Below are 19,603 nucleotides of genomic sequence, written 5' to 3'. Positions count from 1 at the left end.
CTCAGAAGTCTTTTAAAATAGTTTATAAAATTTCCAATAGACACAGCAAAACAGTACAATGATAACTTCAGAAAATCATCAAAAGCAAACTAGGAAGCTCTTAAAAAAATGTGGGGTATGAATGAACACTGTCTATGCACTTTTTTGTGTAAAGGGTGAAAACATTCTGTAGCTGGTAAGGTGGAGCTATGCTGGGACTCTGTCAAGTTACCACTAGTGTTATCTGCTTTTAGTAATAGCAGCTCCATGTCCACCAACTGGATGTGTCATACATTTTGTCTTAATTTTTTTTACAAGTGATAGCAAATATTTGTCACAGATTTTTACCTTCATGATCTCCTAAATACACTTTGATGGTGTCTGTCTGTCAACACTATTGTACATAGTAGTTTACAAGGATGAGTGCAAGGTACTGCTCCTGGGTCAGGGCAACCCCCAGTATCAACACAGGCTGTGGATCTTCAGATCAAGAGCAATCCTGCTGAGAAGGACTGTGAGGTGCTGCTGGGTGAGAGGCTGGACATGACCCAGCAAATGGACTTTTACAACTGTTGCTTTTATTTTCATCAAAGCATTTTAACCTTTTCTGTTACAAGTAGTATAGGTTCCTTTCATTCTTTCTCTGAACTTCATCTTCAAGATGCCCTAATTTGGAGTTTGTGGCCTCTCCATTTTAATTGAGAGCTACTTTATTCCAGGAAAATTTGGTAACAGGGAATCATCTTATTCACCGTATTCTCTCCAAAGTTCACAGGACTTCATTATATATTTATGTGTAGAAGCTACCACGTAAGAAATTCCTCACTCTCAAAAAGGTCTACACAAAAATCCAGGCAAATCTATTTACACAGGAAGCCATCCCAGCTGTTGGATCATATTTCTAGTAACTACCTGAGAGGTCTGTGGGAAAATTCACAAAAAGATACAACATAAACCACCAAGTCCTAGCCAAGTGAAGTCCCTGGAATCCTTAGCACAAGGTGCCCACACTTGTCATCATCAGAATCTGTGAGAGGAAAACCTGAGACAAGGAATGACCTGCAGCCAATAAGGCAGTGCACAAGTGAGGAAAAGGGCTTGGGTACCTTACCTGGACAGAGGAGAGACTGGCATGAAAATCTGAAGGAAGGTACGTTGGAAAGTGTAAAAGCAGTGGTGAACATGAGCGAGATCTTTGGAAGAATTCTTTTTTACTTTTTCCTGTTCACTAAGAGTCCTTTTAAATAACTGATTAATAATGTTTTCCTCTGAGCATTTTCAATCTAAACAGTACTACTTTCTAACAAGGGTGGCCATAACTTTTTGTTATTCTTCTTCTTTTTCTGATTGGAGAACATTCACAGGACAAAAGCATCATGTTGTATTTCAGCATTTTTATACAGAAACTTTATTGTTGAAAAAAATAGTGTTCTTATTAAGCATTTATAAATAGCTTTTATTTCCTGTCTACAAACATTGCATGGAGTTACTCTTCGACCATTCATCCATCTTGGGTTTCATGCCTAATGTGGAAATAAACAATACATGTGTTGGATTTTATATGTTGAAGCCTTCCGTTGCCTGAGAGCTGGATTTCCTGCTATTGTGACTGTGTACACTCAATTACCATGCTGAAGACCAGAGTTGTCTGAGGTGCCTTCTGGCCCAGTACCTACAGAGCCAGACTCCAGAGCACGTCCTTTTGTTCAGATTAATAGTGGAAAAATAGAAAACTCTCTTTTATTTTCACTGAAAGGGCTTTCTTCCTTCACTTTGAAATCAATGTGAGCTTTTTTTATGTGATTTAGAGCTAATTCCTTAAGTGTCTTGGGAGACAGGTTGCCATGCTGACCAAAGTGGAAAAGAAAAACAGTGAGCTTTCAATGTGTTCAAACAACAAAGAAGTCAGTGCAAGGGGCTGTGCTAATGGGTTCTCTACAAAACGACATATGAAACAATGTTCTCTGCATCTTGACACTCCATCCTTTTCACGTCTGCCACAGCTACCATTCACTTGTGGTGATCAAATTGTCATGTTCTAGTTTCCACCTCTGTGACTCAGAGGTCCTTGGTGAGTCTGGTTGTGAAAATAGGACAGTAAAAAGTGATTTGCCTTGCTGTGGATATAGAAAGTAGGATCAGACCTGTTTAGGAGGATGACAGAACAGCAAATGTTGTGCTGATGGTGGGGGAGAGGACATGTCTGCCAAATCTAGTCTGCTCTTTTTCAAAGTGAGCATCACTTCCCAGATGCTGTGATTAGCAGCTAGCAGTGGTTGCTTGTTACATTTTTGGATACTCACCCACTCAGATGTTGTAGTTTGGCTGTGCCAGCAGGGGAGTGAACCCCACTGTTTTACAAATACCAACAGAAATAAGTTCTGAAAAGATGAAAGGAATCAGTTTTGGAAGGACAAATGTGCAGCCTCACCTTTGTGAATATTTTCCAGCCCACGGAAATTGCTTTTATTTACTTCATAATCTCTCTCAGTTACAACCAGTGATTCCAAAAGGAGCAACTTTTTTTCTGTTACTACTTAGCTGCCACAGAGCAGCAAATCTGCCTTCTTAGAGACAGGTATGATACTCTGGTTCCTTGTACCATCAATTCCTTGGGACAGAAACTGTCCTCTCTGTCAGTGCAGTTCAGCGTGAAGGGTGCTAGTCCTGATTTCATTGTATTGGTGCAGTTGGATTACAAATGGTCTTCACATTTAGACAGAAGGTCTGATAACAAATTGCTCTGCTTTCATATTGCTAGCAACAAGAGAACTCCATCAGATAATGCACTCTTTTCAGGAATGTTTGTTTAAATTGTCATCTTGTACTTTTTGTCTTATTAGTGTATGGGCTAGTCATATCCAAGAGAGAAAACAGGAATATATTTAGAGCAAAAATCACACATTTTGATGGAAAAAAAGGTCTTTTCTATAGAAATTGTAGATGAAGTTCTCAAAAGGATGAAGGGTGAAGAACTGTTTTATAGTCTGTGGATGGATATGAAATACACAAGAAAAAGAAAACACAGTGTTATTTTCAATTAACTGTTGTTAATAAGAATTAACAATATATATTGTCAAGCCTTTTTACTTTTCCACAAACTTACTAAGCTCACTTTTTTGAGAGTTCTTGAGGTTTTCGTAAGACCAAGGACCATATGTCATAGAAAACCCTCAGAAAGAAAGACTAAAGCTATGTAGTGATATAGTCTTGCTAAGCCTTCAGGGTTACCTCTTCCCCATCAATCATTGCACAGGAGTCAATCACACTAATTACTGCATTTTAAGCTCATGGATTTCCTAGGCTAAGTAAGGAAAACTAATGGATTGCCTGGGTTAACTAAGGAAAGCAGGTTTATGTTCTCTTTCTACCACAAATTTAGACTCTAAAGAAGGTACTTCAGGTTTGCTGTCTTTTGGCCATGTCCTCTCTTTGTCACAGTTGGAGAGACTGGGTTTGTAAACAGTAGGAGTACATCAACTCTGTGTGTGTGTTTGTTTGTGTGTCAAGAGAAGGATATGTGTGGAAAGCCATGTGAATTGCAAAGGGTAGTGTCATCGTTTACAAGTTATTTCCTTTAACGAGTACTTCTATTCAAATCCAGATGGTGCTTGGAGAATTTTCTGCTATTGAAAAGAGACTTCCCTTCCTCTTGGCTGTGGTACATCCTTGCACCACACCTGGGAGTGACGCTGGTCACATTTCCATTGCCTGGCTTTGGATCTGAATGTTCCACCATGTGATCACAATGTGGATGCTCAACTCAAGTCCCAGGGGTGTTGTTCCCCTTTTCTCTGGGACATAAACATCATGCTGTCATTGAACTCTAACATCATTTCCATATTTCACCCTTTCCCTGTCTGCTGAAATTTCTCTCCACAGACTTACCAAGAGAAGAGAAACTCATTGCAAAAACTGCTCTTGATGGTCCTGAGTAATTTCCTGATGAAAGGTCTGAAATGAAACTTGAGAATCTTGTTTCTATGTTTTGTTGCTACTTTGTGAGTAGAAAAACTGCAGTATTTTTAGAAACAAACGAGGAACAAAGATTTAAAGTTAGTTTTGCTTCCAGTATTTTGAGGGTTTGTCAGTGTCAGAACAGACGATTGGGGATACAATCATCATAAAGTTATTCTGGGATATCCTGATTCATGAGAGTCTCCTGGGAGCTCAAACTAGGTTATAACCATACAGCAGCATATTTCATTTAGTCAAGAAGGACTCTCTAGTTCCCCAGGTTCCCACACATTTTCCTAACACTACAATTGAAAACAAAATTAAGCTACTTTTGAGTTAGTATAGGAAATGAGCTGGAAAGCAGCCAGCAGTGCTGCCCAACCACTTATCCCAAGAAGCAGGACAGGCTGTCAAACCCTTGGACAGAGCAGGAAGCAAGGCAGCAGCAAGCAAGGCAGCACAGGCGTGCAGAGGCAAAAACCAGCACGGCGTTTCACCACGTATGCCTGTATCTGATCAGAACCATGCTTTCACAGCTGAGGGGAAGGAAACAGGTCATCTTTGCTCATCTCAGTAGATGATCTCCAGTCATGTTAACAGAATTGATCCTGTTTAGAGAACACGGATTGAACCACCCAGATGGATATTGTGGTGTGTCACTGGCATAAAGCCAGAGATGTGTGAGGGTTTTCATTGCATCACCAGCACAGCACCACTCTCCAGCTGTATGCTCCTTGGGGCTCTGACACCAAGGAGAGCTCAGCCACAGACCTGTCAGCCAAAATAGTGGTGAAAGCCACCAAACCTTCAGCTCAGTAAGTTGTTACATCATGTATCCAACAATAACATAAATCCTTTAGCAGTGAAAAAAAGAGCTATTTTCTAAGCTGTTAATAATCTCCAAAAGAAGGTATTTAAAATAGGTCATCTAAAGTGTTGCCTGAAGGTGTTTGTCATTCTCCAAGAACTGTAGTAGGGAATATATTTCAAATGTTGATGTCCATGGTGGGTTAGGGGAAAATGTCTACACTACATTGAGGAGATCAGAGGCCAGGATTCAAGAGAAGAGAAGTGTTAAATTCAACAATTCACTTAGATCCAGATCAAGCAGTATATATGTTAAAACTCACTGTGAAACCAGGGCTTGACTGAGGGATGGCAACATACAGGAAGACATGGCTGGGTCACAGGAGGCAGAAGAGGGATATCTGTCTGGGTTTACTGAATTCAGTGGCCCCACAAAGGTGAGGCTGATGCAGATCTCTGCCTCGGGTACAGTCAGCAGCAAGACTGGCCAAAAGGTGCACATGGCCCCACACATGCTACACATTCATGGCCAGCATAGCCAGCACAGACTGAAACATTCAGCACTCACAAAACAAGGACAGGTTCTGTTCTCTTTCCCTTCCTGCTGACCAGGATGGAGGTGCATAATGGGATATAAGGTTAAACCAGTCATTTAAGCAGGTATAGAAAATATGGAGTTAGAAGAGGAGGCAGAGTGTTATATGTTTTTGATGTAAGTGTGCTCTGAGAATTAATATCTTTAAAAATAGTTAAAGTGATAAGGAAAATGGCCAAGGTTATTTGTTACTGCTCAGAAAAATTTCAGTTACCTCTACTGTTGTCAGCTGCTGATGGGTATCTCCTAGGCACCTTCTGGAGGCAGAGTTCATTGAGAGTTTATACTGCTGGGTATCTACTAAGCACCTTCTTCACACAGGTGTGACCTGTGTGTCTGTTAAAAAGAGATGTGGGGACAGTGTGCTGCGAGCAGTGTGGGCTGCCAGAAGGAACAAGTTGAGCTATAGGTAAAATGGTAATCCCCTAATGTTCATGGCCACTCACCCGAATGCTGTGTAGAGGACTTAGTTTGTTTGGTGGTTTGGTTTTTTTTGTGGCAAAATAGAGTCTAAGATGGTGTTTCCACCAGAGCAGGATGCTGCAAGCTGCTGGGGGAACCCTGCTGAATCTCTCCCTCTCTAGCCTTCCTGGGTGGGAATGGATGCAGTCAGGCAGCAGAAACTGCACTTGAATCCTGAGTGTGGGCACATCCCAGACCTTTGTCCATGAGAGGTGAGGAACTGCAGGTGCACAGGGCAGGATCTCACACGGAGAAAGCAAACTGGCTGTGACTGCTACCTGGAGCAGCACACATCATAATCAGGGGGTATCAGTCCACTCCAGCCTCAACACTGCAGCGCCTTTTTCAGAGAGCTGCTTTTGACTGCGCTAATTGCCATCTCCCATGCTGGATATTTTTCAGGAATTGTATTCTGCCAGTGCCTGGGGATAGTGTCTCATCAGTCTGTCTCAATGAACTCTGCCTCCAGAAGGTGCCTAGGAGATACCCATCAGCAGCTGACAACAGTAGAGGTAACTGAAATTTTTCTGAGCAGTAACAAATAACCTTGGCCATTTTCCTTATCACTTTAACTATTTTTTAAGATATTAATTCTCAGAGCACACTTACATCAAAAACATATATCATATTGCTGCCCCTGTGTTGACTACCAGAAGCTGTCAGGGGGGTGTTCAAGCTGGTTTTAGATGGAAGAGCTGTTGTTGATGTGGAGCTTGAGAATATCTTTAGTCCATCATATGTCTTCTACCCAGAAGTGCTCATAGGTATCATACAGGAATATTCTGAGAACTCAGAATTTATGGATTAAAATACAGGGAAGAACTCTATTTGGAGTAAATTTAAAATTAAATCCAAAAAATACATTCTTCAGTTGTTTTCACAGGCCCCTATGAATAATCTGAAACTTGTATCAAAGAGCAACATAGCAATTCTTTCCCGATCCTAGAAAAATATTGGGAAGATACACTTCACAGATCACAGAATATTCTGAACTGGAAGGGACCCACAATGATCACCAAGTTAATCTCTTGAGTGAATGGCCAATACAGGGATCAAATCCACACCTTGGTCTTATTAGCACCACACTCGGACCAACTGAGTTAATCACTGCCTCATCCATAACTGTGTCAGGGTTACAAACATAGTTTTTTTCAGCAGATACATTGTCTTCTGCTTTTGAAAGCACTTAATTAACTCTGAAACAATGAGAGATTTAAGGTTTTTTAGGTAATTTCAGATTTTTCTCTCCCTGTCTGTCTTCTCTTTTTTTTTTCTTTCCTCTCAAACTGTCTAACATCCAGCTGCTTACACACCTTGGACAAAGGAGTGGCAGTATGGTGCCAATATATTGCAGGTACAAGCAACTTCAATCTCCTATTTTTTATGCCAGATCAGTTAGAAAATATAAGTAGTAGAAGAAAATCAGAAGTGTTGTTTGTGCTTTGAGTATTCTACTCCTTTGCTGTGTTCTTGTTCAAATTGCATCTTCTTCATGTACTGATGTGTTGCCCTGTGAGAACATCTACTTGTGAAGCCAAGGAGAGGTGCATGTGTGCAAGTACTGCAGAGGTGAGTCAGCCATGACAGACTCCATGACAGATTCAGAGGTGGAGAACAGGAGCTTGGTCCTGTATCCCTGGATGTGATTAAACCACGTGTATAAATATGTAGTTCTATGTGTGTCTACATCTACCTTTATATTACACATCTTACCGAGGAAAGATGAAATTACTTCTCCCTAGTAATTTCATACTTCCATTTAAAGAATGTTTTTTAGGTCTCATTGCTTTTCTCTGAATTGTCTCCATTGATCCATTTATTTTGCATGGCATTGCCCAGAACTGAGAACACATCCCAGGAGCTTTAGTAGTGACAAGCAGAGCATGTGGATGACTGCAGCTTGCTGACTATCCTCTGAGCTGTGCATCCCAATAGGGTGTTTGTGTTTTTTGGTAAGGCCACATTCACCACTGACTTTCAGTCTGTGATCTGCTGTAAGCCACAGTGGTTGCTCTAGTTCTTGCTGGTTCTCCATCTAGAATTTGTGCTTTTACTTATATTGCCCAGTGGTTTTTTTCCTCTTAAATGTCCCTCTGGCTTTTCAAACGATTACCTGGGTTTGTTGAGACTGTTTGAACCTTGCCCTCTGATATGCATGCATTTTCTCTCAGCTCTACACACTCACCAAATAGTTACACCATTATTACTGAGAAGATGGAACAGGACTAGACCAGCACAAATCCATGAGATACATCCTTCCACTTTGAACCATTGGCTGGTGAAGTATGGTTTTTGCATCTGTTTGTACGCTCTCTGTAGCAGCAGATTTATCTAGTCTAATTTACAGCATATTATAGACACAGAATCATAGAATGGTTTGGTTTTGAAGGGACCCTGAAGATCATGCAGTTCTAACTCCCCTGCCGTGGGCATGGACACCTTTCACTAGACCAGGTTACCCAATGCCCCATCCAACAGGGCCTTGAACATTTCCACGGATGGGGCATCCACAACTTCTCTGGGTAACCTGTTCCAATGCCTCACCACTTTCACAGTAAAGAATTTCTTCCTTATGTTCAATCTAAGCCTGTCTTTTTTTGTTTTAAAGCCATGTCCCCTCGTCCTGTCACCATGTGCCCTTGCAAAAAGCCCCTCTCCAATTTTCTTGTAGGCCGATGTCTTTGGTCATATTGTTAAAATCTTTCAGAAGTCAACAGAGGTGACTACTATTGTTCTTCTTCCACCCACAAGACTTGTCACCCTGTGAGAGGAAAATGAGATAGGTTTGAAATGCCTTATCCAAATAGGCCCCCATGCTTTTAAAAAAAAATCTTCTTCCTCAACACTACTTTTCCAAAGTCATTACCTTAGACCATAGTGATTGCCTCTGTATTTCACAACGTGCTCTCTGCCCAACTGGAGACAGAGCCAGGATAAACTGTTATGATGCTTCTTGATTACATCAAAATCCCCAGAAAAAAGGAAGCACCAGGGAGAGTCTTAATCTTGGTTCCTGTGCTCCTGGCCAGAGGGCTCAGTTCCTATCTGGAAAGCACAGACATTTATGCACATAACCTTTCCTAATCTGACTGCTCTATCTCTTGTTAAATTAAATTAAAACAGTTGTGTTGACCGAGTAATTCAGGGCCTTGAATATTATGTCTTACATAATTGCTTCGTAGTTTTATTTTTCCCACTGTTCATATGGAGAGGAGGTTTGTGAAGGAATTACAATGCATTTACCCAAACAGATCCATAGGAATCAGTAGGCTATAAAACTCTGAACACAATATGGTACAAGATACAAGAAAGTGGCACAACGCCACAGAAATGAACCTCTGCTAGGAGATTATACAAGAAAACAGAGGGCCCCACCTTCATTGTCTTGCAGATTTCTTCATATCAAATGTGCAGAGCTTCCAAGTAAAACTTATATATATATTTTGGATTTTTTATCTTGGGAAACTTGTACTAGGATCTGAGATAAACGAGACTGTTGTTGGCATGTGTAAGTACTGTACAGTAGTACATTTTGGACAGTGTACACATTACATATCTCCCCTTTCCCGTAATTATGTCTACAGATTTCCAAAACAACCCTAAGTTCTGTCAAACTTGACGTAGGCAAGTCCCACAGTCCCACTGTGGGTGTCTTCTGATGCAGCTTTAGCTGTGACACCATGTCTGTAGCTTGAAAGACAAGATGAATCCTGCAGTTTTTTTGACCCCATTGCTGACACAGGTGCCTCTTGTAGGAAGCCTTATCCTGCAGATCAGTACATCTCACAAGGGAGTGTGACAGGAAGTATGGTTAGTTTGAATTAAATAGAAGACCCTTTCTTCATCCCTCATCTTCTCACAAATAGTATGACTGATATTGGTGATCACATTATAGCAAATATAAAAAAGATTTAAAAATATTTTTATTAATTCTTCACTGAGAAACTGGAAACAAATCCAGCTGCAATGCATTCACCCCACCCTTCCTAATCCCTGAATGATTGCATTTCTTCTAATTTTAGTTTTAAAATTTTTCATAACATCTGAGGAACGTATATTTGAATGGTGATTTGCTTCTCAAAAGGTAAACAAAGCACACTTTCCTGTGAAAATACTGTACGAATGCTGTCTAACACAGCTTTCTCTCTCTCTAGTGTCTCAGGCACAGTATTATTCCCAATGTTGTTGTGCCCTTTAGTCCAAAAAACTTTTTCTTGTGTTTCTCATCTGCAGCAGATGGCCAATAGCCAACCACAACATTTTTCATTGAAATGGTGAGGATATGCTCTAATTACCTCCCTAACAAAGACCTTGATTACATCTAAATTCCGGAATTTCTGAAGGCAAGTTTTTCATGGTATCAGCCTATTTGTTTCTGACTGATTATCTCTTCAGTGCTAACCTTTCACTCCTTTGTATCCCAGAAAGCAACAGAACGTCTTTAACCCAAAATGAAAATTAGGCAAGGTACCAATGTCTTAAAAGGCACAGTTGAGCAAATTATAAACAGCACAGTGTTTATCAGTGTAATAAGTTGCTTCTTGGAAAAAATATGTTAAGTGATGAGGACTTTTTATGAAGCACAATATCTTTAATAAAAGACCCCAATCCCCCTTCCCAAATTTTTGCTATTTCTAGAACTACCCAGCCACACGCTCTCTGTTCAGTCAAACTGTCCCAGAAGGTGACAATGTTTCTGTGTAAAACAATGCAAAATCTCTACACTGAGCACTTGGATGTGTGTGAATTCACTTTACAGGAATACATTTACTCCCAAAATGAACTTTGAGTGGATAGACAAGGGAAGGTCAAAGCTGTAGGATAGCCTATATTCTCTGCTCCACTCCATGCGGAAAAGACTGGGATGCAGGATCCAGTATTCCAGGTTTAGCTGTACATCTCCAGGAGATGTTTTCTAGCATAAATTGCCAAATTTTGCTCAAAGGAAACGGTTTTGATACATGGAGTCCAGATGCAGCTTTCATTTGATTTGAGTACTCCCCATGGGAACACAGGGGCTGAGATAGGCTCTTGCCATCACAGCTGGCTTCTCCTTCCCCAGCAGATGTCAGAGAGGGCAGAGGCAGGGAATGCTGCCAGACCTGCAGCAACTGGAGGATGAATACCCCATGCAGGTGATTTCCACCATCTCAGGGGATGCAGGCCAAACAGAGGTGTGGCAGAGCCTTTAAAAACTTACAGAAAGAGTGACTGATGGGAGAGGAATCTGAGTGTGGTATTCTAAACTCAGGCAGGACTTCATTGCCTGGGGTGGGTGCTAGATGAAGCTGATTGCTTTAAATAATGCTATTTATACACCAGCATCAGACTGCCAATATTTCTAGGCTAAGTTCATACACAAACTAGGAAAATAGCAAATGGCTTGTTTGTCAGTGTGAAAGTACAGTTCAAGACACAGACATTGTACCCCAACCTAGATGTTCATTCCAGAAGTATCTGACCTGTATAAAAAGTTTGAGAAGAAAAACTAATTTACAGTAAGACATGAAGAAGACCTTGAGACTAAAAAATTCGTATTCCCCCTAAATTCTCCTGGAGACCCCAAGGACTGCTTTACAGAGAGCAGTAGCCCAAAGTACTCAATTTCTATGCTGATTTGTACCACCTGCCCCATTGTTTTTGCCTTCAACACTATCAGTGCTCCTGCACTTATCCTGTTCTGGAAAGTCTCCAACTCTCATGACATTTTTAAGTGACCTTTGTATAGAGTGAAAGTGCCAAATACTAGGCTCCTAAACAACATATCTGTATTTAGTTAGGAACGTAAAACCCCAAAGCTCTCATTATTTTAATTCCAAATCTCTGGGGGAAAAAAAGCAACTAAAATTTTCTTTAGAAGAGGGAGAGATGAACCCATCTAAAGAAAGTCACAGAAATGGAGACAGAAGTAAATAAATAAATGAAGAGTAGGTGAGAAGTCCTTTGTTTTTATTCTGTTACTGTTTCCAGATCCCGAAAAACTATAGTCTGTACTGAAGTAAATGTTTATTTCTTTTGCCAAAGGAAATAAAAAGCTGAAAACAAATATTCTATCAGAGAGGAGATTTTGCATTTAACTTAAGAAGAATTTACAGGTTGCATCAGGAAAAGCCAAGGAAATACAGAGCTTGTTTGCAGCAGTATCTTCTCCCTTGCATGTAGCTCAGGGATGGGAGGTGAGCTTCAAAGGCTCTGGACAAGTTCCAGCTTCCAAGAGCCAGGCTGGGGTGAGCAGCTCCAGCAGCCTCACTGCGACTGTGTCGTACTGCAAGGGAAGGGAATGAAGAAACTGCAGAGCAAAAATCCAGATTCACAAGTCCACTTCAGGCAGATTCTGAGCTGTAAGAAATGTCTCTGGCTCTCTGCTAAGACATTAGGAGAATAATCTGGAGGGCCATGTGTAATTAGAGTTCACACTGTATGACTGTTCTTATAGAAGCCTGGTAGAACATTTTCACTCAAAATACATGATTATATCCTGTTTGCAAAAGATGATACAAGAGGCATCATTCTGCCTTCATTCCTTGTTACAATCAGGACTTGGAGTCACAGAAACTCTGACACTCATAGAGGTGAGTTTTAAGGGTAAGGTTAAAGATGGAGCATTTGTCCCTTCATCTACGTCAGGGACCAGGACAAAATTTTCCTTAAAACTACTGTCCATAAATCTCACAGCTTTCTCTCACTGCTCATACTTTCTAGGATTCATCCTGTTTGCCTTCTGGCAGCTGCCTGCAGTTAGACTACATCTACATAAAAATGTATCCAAAGCTGGGCCCAGATTCTGGCTTTTCCAGTGGTGGGTAGAGAAGAAAGGTGACCTTTATATCTTTCATTTGCATATGATATCCATCTCTTCACTCTCTGCTTGGTTAAACCAGTTTAGATTCTTCTTAGACGTTCAGGATCTTTCTTAACCTTGAGGATTTGTGTTCTTGCCTGTAAAACCAGTAGGCAAAGGTTCGTATCAGCTCTGCTGTTCCTAATGAGCCAAAACAAACACTTGAGCCTCTCACAGCTGCTTTAACCCCACACAGGAGGCAGGAGCTCTGTGATGGCACAGAGGCAATGACACAATGAAATAATATGGATAGTGTGAATGTGGCAGTGATACTGAACACAGGCCAATGGAGGCAAATATTAATAATCTGCCACAGTGCTTTCTGGTGTAATAGATTTCCAGAAGTTTAGGTTTGCTTTCTCTGTTTTTTTCCTTAGATAAAAGCAGAGTAAGTGCAGTGGAAGGAATGAACACTTTAGCTACTCAGGCTTAACAGCAAACCTTACCCAATGCCACCCCTCTGTGTGCTTAATATTAAGCGTACAGTTAAGCATTGTGCTGGAAGTAGGCTTGATTGCTGAGCACTTTTAAAATGAAGCCCTCTAGCCTTAAGACTTCTAGAGTTCATTCACAGCTGCTCCACACTTTGTTTCACAGGTTTATCTGCTCTTTTGGCGGACAAATATGGAATATATTCCAATTTATTTTCCCTCCAGTATCTGTTTTCTTCCAAATAAATGTCAGTATATAAATCCTGGTACTAAAAGAAGTATAAGATTTTTGGGATGAGTATGAAACACTGATGTGCTAAGACTATAAGGCTACAATGATATATCATACTGAAAGACAAAAATTCTGGTGGTAAAAGTCATTTTCCCTATAGGAGCAATTCAGCAGTAAAATCTTCGCAGGAAAAGAATATTGACTCCAGGAGGTTATAATTTTTACACCTATCAAAGAAGCAGTGTTAGCCCTCTCAGATGTGGATAACTTCTGTTTCACCATTTCACCATTCTCAGAAATAGTCTGACCTTTTGCACAGACACTATCAACAGAAAAGATAGCACCAGTCAAGAAAGTAAATGTAAATCATTCATATAGAGCCAAAAACTCTGTTTTCTGAGTTGAGAAGTTTTTATTGGATAAATATTTTTATACACCACAATATTTCGGATTAGTTACACTATGGCTCTGAAATATCAAATTACAGTGTAGTCATTTCCCCAATAAAAGGAAATAAAATAAAGAAGAACAGAGCATGAGGCTTTAGTCATTGAACTAAGCCGAGGTCTTAGAGCCGGTTCCAGTTCGGTGCAGAGAGGGAACTTCTTCACACTCTTTCATAAACTCTAGTGCAGACAATCCCTTTCATGGCATATTCCTACGGTATAAAGGAAAATATTAATATAAAACTTTTGCTGACAGCAGCTGTGTCTGCTGCAGTAACCTCTGAAATCAGTGAAAATCCAGACACCATGTTTTATATCTCTACATATTTGCAGAACTTTTAGAGCAAACAGCAAAGCTATTTTTATATTACACATAGAGTTGTTTCTGTTTTAACATCTTTAAACTCCATTAAGTGGCATTTAATGACAAAAATATTGTAAAATTAGGCTCAGCTTCCACAAACAAATTTACTTTCCTTGGTATTATTGCTAGCTTGTCAGAAATTTTAGCCCCACCTAGTTTTTATGTTGTGGCCCACCAACACTTCCAAATTTTTGAAGTAGAAAGGGTTTTTTTGCAGAAGTAACCTGGGTATTTCCAAGGTCAGGCTTCTGGCCTAAAAAACTTTGCTCTTCTGAGCTGCAAAATGCTTCTCTTGACCCTCTCACCCCAGTAGCCTTCAGTGGTTGCTGGTGACTCACAGCCACAGGATGCATGCGACAAAGGCGACAGGATGTTAAAAAAATACTTCCTTGGAGTCCTCCACAACCCTGTATCAGGCAAGGGGCAGACAGCGGGACGCCAACAGAAGAGGCACCTTACCTCTCTGCTTTATGAAGAGGGTTTAATAATTAGAAAGTCTTCCACAGAAATGCAGCCATGAAGAGATGCAAAAACAAATCAACCTTCCTGCATAAAGGGAGGTTTCGAGAGAGCTGGAGATGGACTGTTTACAGGGGTGTGTAGTGGCAGTACAAGGGGGAATGGCTTTAAACTGAGAAAGGGGAGGTTTGGATTAGATACTAGAAAGAAATTCCTTACTGTGAGGGTAGTGAGGCACTGGAACAGGTTGCCCAGAGAGGTTATGGATACTCCATCCCTGGAAATGTTCAAGGCCAGACTGAATGGGGCATTGGGTAACCTGGTATAGTGGAAGGTGTCCTTGTTCGTGACAGTGGGTTGGAACTAGAGGATCTCTAATGTTCCTTTCAACCCAAACCATTCTATGATTCTATGTATGAGAATTTATAATAAAAGACAGTTAGGACAAACTAACATGTGCAAGTGTAGTGCTGCTGACTTCAAGCAAGTTGCCAAAATTAGTTTGACTCCAGTATCTAAAAGCTTTAATGAACAAAGTGAAATTTTAATTTTAATAATGACCCTTACAACCAGAGTCCCTAAAAGGTTTTATCACCCTGGCTTGGCCAAGATAGGGAAAAGGAAAGAACTGTTTCAGGGACAGCAGTGCCCTGCTTGTAAACTTTTGTTTCCATTTCACAGGTTTCTGTTATTTTTAAACCTTATTCCTTTTAAGAACAATAATGTTGAGAGCAGTAAGTATGCTGTCAATTTGTTGCAGCTCTACCAACATAGTCACTTTAAAGTTCAGTTACTGTATGCAGTAACATTTATTTCCTTCCAGCTGTTTTCTAAGCTTGGTTCCCTTTTTCACTCCTTTAATTTGTCTCATTATTCAAAGAGTAACCCAAAATTGATAGCCTGTTTAGACAGAAATGTACTAAAGGCTGTATCCTTCTGACCTTTAGCAGCATACAAGGAACATGAACTTACCACCACCATCTTCCCATCAACAAGTCTTCTCTTTATCGTGGTCTCTTTGCCATTCCACTTCTGCACTTGCACCAGCGACCCTTTCTCCAAGGTTACAACACTCTGCAAATTCCAAGAGAAGAGTTCCAAACTGCAGCCTGAGGTTTGCAGATTAGAGTAGCCATTCACTTTACGTTCAGCAAGATACGTTCTCTGGGATAATGATATGCTCAATAACGTTATATTCAGCACTATACTGTTTCTTCCTTCAGTGCTTTGTTTTAATAGTTTGGAAAACTCAAGGTGCACTAAGGGAGTAGGTAAAATTTCCCCGGTGTTCTTCTAGGAGATGTTCAGACCATTCAGAGATCATCGGCCCTCTTACTTACCTTGACTTTCCGGTCATCTGCTGTTGTTTCATCAAACTGCTGGCCCAGTTTGAAAGAGATGGTTGTATTTTTGAATGTGCTTTCAGTTCTGATGGTCACTATGTCCCCCTTCATACTGATGATCACATCAGGCCTTGCCAGGCCACCTAGTTTCCGAGTAGCTAAGCCCACTCCTAGAAATCAGAAACAAGACAATCATTACATTCTAGAAGCAAGAAACTCAGTGTCCTCTCATGATTCTTCAGTGTAAGAATAAGGAAGAGTTTCTTCTTGAATACTTCAATCCTTGATTTAGATGAAATACTAATTCTTTAGATGAGACACTACTGAGAAAGAGGCAGGAATGGGAACCTCAGCATTCAGGGGCTGAGACAGCCCTACCTGATAAGAGTGCACCTTCAGCAGGAAGTAAAGATATACACAATTATACAGCTTGCCCATTTAGCTAAGAAGAAACATGGTTGGTTACAAATCTGCATTAATTTCATATAGATAGAATAAGTAAAAAAAATCAGAGGAAACTTTTATAGTGCTCATAAAAAATTGTAAAAATCCTTTTAAAAATAACCTTGACAAATCTGAGAATTTGTACCTTTGTTAATAGCGGCAAGGAAGACACTGGCCATGGAATTGCCAATACGCTGGTGCTTGTTAATTAAAATATATTGAAGACTAGGTAATTCCTAAGCTGTTATTAACATCCCTTAGGGGTCCTTGCACCTAAACCTCAGTGAAAAGTACAAGTATGAAATATAAAAAATATCGAGGTATAAGGGCTGACAGGACAAAGAGCTTCCAGGAAAATCCCATACCAAAAGACTTTTGTATTGCCCAGCCCTTTCCAGTCCAGTTCATCGCCTACAGGCTGTGAGGCTTGGGGCAAGTAAGAATGAAGCCACTGGTGATGTATTGCTGCTTCATAAAAGCAGAAGAGGGATAGCTGCAGTTAGTGCCTTTGTTAATGTTATGCCATGCTATGCCAGATGAAAAGATCTGTAAAAAAAGGGTATAAAGTTATCTGCAAAGCATAAAACTATTTGCAGTAATTATTCCATGCTCAGCAATTCCATTCAGATGTTCAGAAAAATATCTGCAGCTGGACTTTCCTCCCACATTCACCCTGGCTAATTAATTAACTGCAATTCTTTTGTTATTCAGTGTAACATTTCGAATAAATAGAATCAGTGAATCATTTATACAGCAAAAGAAATGCACTAGCTGACTGTCTGTGCACTTGGCATACAGGAATGAAGCCAGCATTAAAATGAAAAACAATGCCTAATTTGTTATATTCCTGGCATTCTTCAGTAACAGATAGATTCATTCATAGTATTTAGACATCTGAAACTACAGTGTCATGAGACATCAGCTCCATTATATATCATAAATTATCATAAGTCACAAGTTTAATAGTGCAATCAAGAGGGAACATTAAAAAAATCTGTATCTCCATAGATTACCCTGGTGACAGAAAAACATATTAGATCAGTTCATATCAGTTAGATTGAAGCAAATTTATAATAGCAATTAATGTCCTACCCTTTTCAATTTAGATGCTAAAGAAAAGAAATTAAATTATGTTAGAAGAGTAATTAAGTGGATTTTTGGCCAGAAAGAGGGCACCATCCATGAGCAGAACCTTCCCAAATGAAACTTACCAACAAAAATACAAAACAAAACCAACCCAGAATATTTCTCACCCAATTCTTTCATATAGTCATCAAAATTTTCACTGGAGATGAGCTTCCAGGTTCCCACAAATCGGTTACACATCGTACAGGCTCTGTGAGGCGCTGGTCCTGCAGAGAGAGGCAGTGGCCACAGCAGCTCTTGGTGGCAGTCGGAGAGCCTGTGTGCCCAACTGAGATTTGGTGGTCTCCCTTTAAAGAGGTCTGGTCCCTGTGGCAGTCGGGGCTGGCCAATAGGGGAGGCAGCACCAGGGTGAAACAATGTGCACCTTGTCCGAGGCAGCCGTGCAGTACCAAGGCTCTGGGTGACGCTGCCTCGGCTTCCTTCACTGAACACCCCGGGACACGAGGGGCACGTGGGGATGGGGACGGGCCATTGTCACTGCACGCTCTGAGTGGTCACGGCACACTGCAGTGGGGTGTCAGCAGCACAGAGACAAGTGCAGGAGCACTGCCTCCCTGCAAAACCCAGCTCTGACTGCCTCCCAATGTTATTCTCCAGAATAGAGGATAACACCCATAGAACAGAAATCTCTAACAACCATCTCATCCAGCTGCCTGACCAAAAGTTACAGCACATTGTTAAGTTATTGTCCAAATGCCTCTTAGACACTGACAGGCCTGGGGCTTTGACCACATCTCTAGGAAGCCTATTTCAGTGTGTGACCACTCTCTCACTAAAGTGCTTCCTAATGACAAATCTGAACCTCCCTTGATATAGCTTTGGACCATTCCCACACATCCTATCCCTGGATACCAGGGAGAAGAGATCAGCACCTTCCCCTCCACTTCCTCTCCTCAGGAAGCTGTAGAGTGTTACCAATATTGTCACCTCTGTGCTAGTGAGATAAACCAAAGCCATGTGGATTGCGTGAAGGAACTATCAAGAAGTTGATATACAAAGTGGTTTGTTGTTTTTGTGTTTGTTAATAGGGTCTCTATTATTTTATCATTTAAAGGCAGAACTGAGTTATACAGTTCTGTTTTCTCCTGTTGCATCAGAGAAACGGTCCCAAGCTCTGGGTTCTTCCCTGCACATATCCCAGACAGGATCACAAAAAGGAGCAGACAATATTCACTGGCTCCTTTTACAACCAGGCATATTCAGAAGATCAGTGCAGCAGTGGAGATCAGCTCTTGTGTTTGACAGGTGGATGGCATGAAAAGAGGCTGAGTCATTAAAGTGCTTATTCTTAGTTCAAAGTAGCTTTGTGAGAGGCAAAAAGCTTTGCTGACTTGAAGGGGGGCATACTCTGTTTTCTTTTTGTCTTTCTGCACATGGATAGTTATTCTGCCATAAGTTAAAGGGAAGATTTAAGCCAGCACAATCATATAAGGTATTGCATTCAAACGTGTCCTACTATTGTCAGATTTCCTTAGGTTTCCCTGCTTCCATGAAGAGATGCCACAACCTCCTTGGGTCCATGTATTGCTTATACTGGGGAACCCAACATTCCAGCTGTGGCCTGATCATTGCTGAATAGAGAGGAAGGATAATCTCCTTCAACCTCCAACACTCCTAATGCAGCCCAGGTCATCAGCCACCCTTTCCTTAGAAGCATGTTCCTGGTTCATATTCAGCTTGGTTATACACCAGGACCCCCAGAACATTTTCTGCCGAGCCAAAATTGAAATACTGAAAGATTAGAGTTTTCAGCATTTCAAACTGTTTTTTTTTATGTCCACATTTAGAACTATTGTCTAATGGTTAGTAAAATCAGACACAAAGAACAAAATCCATAAACCACGTGTGTATGTGACAGGCAGGAATTTAAAGCATTATAATTCAAAACACCTCAAACAATCTGAAACTATTAAGTAAAAGACCACATCAGATCTAGTTCTGTCCTTCCCATTCCTAAACCATATTTCTGGAGAAACCTGTTGCTTGGAACATGCAAAGATCAGAGTCTTCTTTCCAGCTTGGGTGAACAATAGTTACCTGTTTACCCTTTTTGTATGACTCTAATTTCTGGGTAATGACAAACTATAAAGACTCTTC

At 40.7% G+C, this 19,603-nt stretch overlaps 1 protein-coding gene across 2 annotated transcripts; it reads right to left on the bottom strand.

Annotated features, from left to right (window-relative positions):
• Positions 1-13,911: 13,911 nt before the first annotated feature.
• On the bottom strand, positions 13,912-17,686 carry LOC134562068 (myelin P2 protein-like). Of its 2 annotated transcripts, XM_063419528.1 has the most exons (4): positions 17,614-17,686; positions 15,914-16,086; positions 15,546-15,647; positions 13,912-13,962 (listed from the first exon to the last, which is right to left on the bottom strand). In XM_063419528.1, exons 1-4 carry the CDS (start codon positions 17,684-17,686, stop codon positions 13,912-13,914), a joined length of 399 nt encoding a protein of 132 aa, XP_063275598.1. The 2 variants fall into 2 exon arrangements, with proteins under 2 accessions (XP_063275598.1, XP_063275603.1); XM_063419533.1 differs by lacking the exons at positions 13,912-13,962; positions 15,914-16,086 and having other exon boundaries at positions 15,562-15,647.
• Positions 17,687-19,603: the final 1,917 nt, after the last annotated feature.

The sequence above is a fragment of the Prinia subflava genome, chromosome 1 (assembly GCF_021018805.1).
Source record: "Prinia subflava isolate CZ2003 ecotype Zambia chromosome 1, Cam_Psub_1.2, whole genome shotgun sequence".
NCBI lineage: Eukaryota > Metazoa > Chordata > Aves > Passeriformes > Cisticolidae > Prinia > Prinia subflava.
Note: the sequence above shows the minus strand (reverse complement) of the source record. Positions and strands in the feature narration are given on the sequence as shown.